The sequence below is a fragment of the Lasioglossum baleicum genome, unplaced genomic scaffold, assembly GCF_051020765.1.
Source record: "Lasioglossum baleicum unplaced genomic scaffold, iyLasBale1 scaffold1325, whole genome shotgun sequence".
Taxonomy (NCBI): Eukaryota; Metazoa; Arthropoda; class Insecta; order Hymenoptera; family Halictidae; genus Lasioglossum; species Lasioglossum baleicum.
In genome coordinates, this window is record NW_027470384.1 from 13,229 (window position 1) to 17,891 (window position 4,663).

The 4,663-nt window shown below is 44.9% G+C and overlaps 1 protein-coding gene across 1 annotated transcript; it reads left to right on the plus strand.

The window, feature by feature from the left end:
- Window positions 1-2,958: 2,958 nt before the first annotated feature.
- Window positions 2,959-3,456, plus strand: LOC143220629 (sterile alpha motif domain-containing protein 5-like; the record flags this gene model as incomplete). The annotated part of the gene is made up of 1 exon (XM_076446249.1): window positions 2,959-3,456. A coding segment is annotated over exon 1 (498 nt), but the record flags the coding sequence as incomplete, so codon positions are not given.
- Window positions 3,457-4,663: the final 1,207 nt, after the last annotated feature.

Genomic DNA, 4,663 nt, shown 5'->3' on the forward strand with positions numbered 1-4,663 from the left:
ATACCTTTCCTGCCAGGTATAACGTCTCTTATAGCTCTGAAATACCACTCGAGGATAACTCTATTATTCGCGATTTTGCGAAAAACGAGACACGCGTTGACGGATGTCATTTCCCGCGAAGAATACAATTTTTTCCATTCGAGACTTAGTTTGGGAAAAAATTAATAAGTATTTTATTGCACAAATAAAATAATGAGCACTAGAGCTACCACGTGAATCAAAATAACCTTGGTCTAGTCTGCTCGTGTTCCCAAATATTGAGAATGTGCAACTGCGTTCTGCAAAATTAATATTTACCGTTAATGAAATAGAAATTTAAATAAAAGAATTTTGTCATATATACCTTACCTATTTACGATATAACATTACATGTTATACATAAATACGGTATACCGATATAGTACTTACATGTATTATACGGTATAAATATGTATGTATTCGATAAAGTAAATTTAAATACGCATTAAGGATAAATATTCCTAATAAACATAGTCGTAGATCGCATTAAAGATAAACAGCGTTAGTCGGAAAAATAAAGCGTCTTTGATAATATTTTTCTTTGCGCTTCTTTGGACCATATAACTCGTAAAAGTCATATAGATATCGCATAGGACAATAGGCGTTACAGGGTCGCTCGACGAACCGTATCTTGGCTATAAATGCACGAGTGCACGACGAGTTCTGAAAATCGATTTTCCCTAAAAACTAAACCTCGCGTGAAAAAAAATGTTATCACGTATTCCTAATTTATCTTTGCACGAGAAATTATCTAGTCCACAAAGAACACTCCACTGTGTAATAAAATTAATATATTACATCTGTACATATAATTAAGTCATCTGTTTCTATACTATTCGACGATTAACAAAATAAAACGAAGTTTCAAGAATTATCACTGTCGAATCGGTGCACTCACCTCTACCGTAGCTCGTGTATAAGTTTTTAAATCCATTGAAGTATATCTCTCGGCAGTTTATCGCAGCAATTACATAATTCCCGAAGATCAGATACATATTTTATAAAGCAACGTCTTCTCGTCGATAAAGCTACTGTTTTTGCAGTGTAATGTACTCGTGTCGAACTCGAGAAAGGACGTAGCAGAGAAAGAGAGGAAAGAGAAGACGAAGGACGCGGCTGTTGCATCCTGGCGGCGCAGGAGCGCATCAACAGGATCTCGCTGGACCAAGTTGCTTCTACCGTCGGTGGTGGGGATGGCGAGGCGAGTGGTGGGGGTAGCCGATGGCGGAGTGGGGGAACGGCACGAAGAAGAGACGAGTGGAGCTCCCTCTGGGCGAATATCTCGTGTCAGTCGAGCGTGTGTCGCGTCGCGGTAGTGTTGTGTCGTAGTTGCGCGTCTCGCGTCTCCGTTGAGCACCGATGACGCTTTGCTTACCGTGATTATGAGCGACGTGAATTCAGTGAAATCAAGTTCAACATATCGTTCCCGGTATGTTCTCGAAGCAGTGAAAGGGAGCAGCGCGCGATAAGCGTACCCGGCGAGGTTCATCGTTCCGCTGGACCGCGTGCTTTCCGCCGTGTCGGTCTTTCCTCTTTTGGGGGAGTTTTCAAGGTTACGCTTTCAATACCGGCACGAACGATCCGGGGACCGCTGCTTCTGCTCGCGGTTTCGGTCGTCCTCTCTCTGTCACTCGCGTGGCGCTATCGACGACGATCGAAAAACTCGAATAACTCCGATTTGAACTTTCACGCATATCACGGATAGTCGCGTGTGACTCGCCGATATTTCGAATTTCTATCGCGGATTTGTATCGTTTCTCGTCACCTCTACGTGCTGTGCTTCTTGTTTACCGTTCCGCCGATTCGCCGGTTTATCGTTATCCAGCGAATGAATTCTATACCAGTGAAGTTCTGTTTACAACCGCCGAAGGTATCGCTGGCGGAAAACAGTCGAGAATATACATTAACCGTGACAGTGTCGAAGCGGAGACCGTGGATAGTTGGGTGAGAAGGAAACTCAAGGTCAGGAAGGAATAACAGCGACGAGGACTCCGAAATCATAACAGTGCCGAGAAAGAAATTGTCTACGGTCGAGAAGAAGAGGTCGGTGAAAAGTTTATAATCGTAGCCATATTGTTGGTCGGTCGTGTTCCGTGTGATTGGCTCGCGGCTACGCGGTAAAAACAAAACGTGCAAATCTGTTTTATCGGTTAAGCGAAGTGCTCGGATTGAAATTATCGGCTAATCGAGCGAGCACGGTGGTGGCAGCAGATGCGGTGACAGAGTATCTGTCGGTAGATAAAAGATCGGTGGACGAGTGGTGCGTATAGGGCGCGAACGGATCGCCACGCGTAATAACAATCGTAATTTAAAGTGGTTGGATCGGAGACACGTGGACGGGGAAGGTAGATTGGATAAAACGGTGGGATCGGTGGCTCGGCTGGTTGCACCCCTCGCCGGCAGAGTGCTCGGTGAAATAGATCGAGGCAGGGACACGGAGTACGATTACCCGCGTTTTTCTTTTAATTCTTAACTGTGCATCGGAGTGGAGCTGGCCGCGGAGCGGTTTAGAGGCGTTCGAAAGGAGATCGTATCGACGCGTGGAACCAGTTGGATCGTCCGCGCTTCGTAATGAGCCAGGGCACCGCACGTTGAAGATCGAACGTGACCAGCGCCGGTACCCCCGCGTCGTCGTCCATCGGTATTCTCGAAGGAGCCGTTAATCGAGGTAGTACCGCCCATTACAAGAAAAAGCAATCGGGCCTGGGAATCGGCCCGGCCGATTCAATAGCGAATATCATACGTGACTTGGTTCTCGCGAAGACGTCGATCCGCATTCTTTCGAAGATGTCGCGGCGCGTAGTCTCGGGACAGAGCGCGTAAGAGGGGACAAGGACAGAGCAAGACCAGATCGGAAGGAAGGCGAAGGGAGACACGTGTACACGGGAAGAGAGCGGCGGGGGCGTGATAAAGCCCTCGCAGTCCTCGCAAGCGACAGACATGACGATGGCTAGCAACATTGTGGTCGAGTGGCTGCGCTCGCTTCACTTGGGCCAGTACTCCGAGTCGTTCATCGACAACGGCTACGACGACCTTGAGATATGCAAGCAAATCGGTGATCCCGATCTGGACGCTATCGGTGTTTTCAACCAGACCCATCGGGCGCGACTGCTGCAATCGGTGAAAACCCTAAGGGAAGAGGGCGCGGCCAGCGTTTACTTCACCCTCGAGGAAAGTACCGACTGCCTCTGCGACAATGTCAGCTCGAAATCTTCCAGAACGTCTTCTGAGAGGCCGCTGAGCGATAAAGAAGCGCAGAGGGCCTCGCCGACTGCCAGCTCCTCCAGCGGTGGTCAGGAATTAACCAAGTTCGCGGACGAGTACGAGGAGGGAAAGGCGGAGCTCGTCAGAATCCCAAGGATGCAACTCCGGATGCTGCTGCAGGAGAAGCTCAGGCACGACGGCATCAGGCTGGCTTGTCAACCTTACACAACACCGGTAAGTCGGCTTCTCTTCTTTTTCTTTCCACGCAAATTTTCCCCGTCGCTACTTCGCTCTTATGTTCGAGACCATCTTAGTTATTTGCCCGCTCGGTAAAATATGCCGCGAAAAAATTTACGGCACAAGCCGGACGATGCAGCGCCAGTTACATCAAATTCCCGGAACTTCGTTATCCCTGCGAGTACCTCGTGAAATTTGCTTTACTTAATCGTTTAAATTGCTGTGAAATTTCTGCGTCGGCTTCTTTTTTCTTTCCCTTTATCCCGCCGTTATTGAAATATTTAGTATGACACGATTAGGTGTGCGCGTTCGAGGGATTGCTTTCATTTCAAGATCGTTTCGCTTCTTTGAAAATTTCTGCTCCTATAATTGCACGTTAGATTAGATTATTATCGATGTATACATATTGCATATCGACGTCAGATTGTGTGAAATTGAGAAGAGAGAAATGATATCTCGATAGAGTGGAATTTAATATCTTCTAAGTAACGTTAGAAAAGAAAGCAATTAAGGAAGAGAGATTGTAGGGGAAACAAAGTTCCATTATCGTCATATCGAAAATAACTAAATTTATTTTTCCAAACAGTTCAACTCGATAGCCGTAATAACGGTGTTATTGAATTTTTCAATTCTATTTTTAGTAAGTTCCATTCATTAACTAGATCCACGTTGAATATTTTAATTCTTATATGATAAGGTATACTTCCAATGAATAGAAGTAATTTTTAAAGTCGGCTCGAATATCGGTTTCATAAATCATTGTCAAGTATATTTACAGACATTTAGTATCGATACCAAGAATTGAAACCGAATAATCAGCTTGCGAAATGCTTGTGCGAATCGAGGGTATTTCGGAACAGAAGATAATGCAGAAAACTCGTAATCCTTGCAAGACACGCCTTGAGAGTGTAGATAATCCTCTGATTCATTATTTCGTTACATTAACCACTGCTTCAGATAAGAAGATCCCTGGTACGGTTATAGCATACGTTCTACGATGTGTTCATTATATCTTACTCGTGGAAATGTGTATTCTGTACATTTTAACACAGCTCTCTCCTGCAATTAATTCTCGATAAAAAATATGTACATATACGGTACATTTAAAACGTCCTTACTTTCTTTCTTCGTCTTCTTATATCTCGGACCTGTTTTATCTCAGTCTTTGAAATTGTTCTAATGTAAAAAATTATCTTATCTTCCA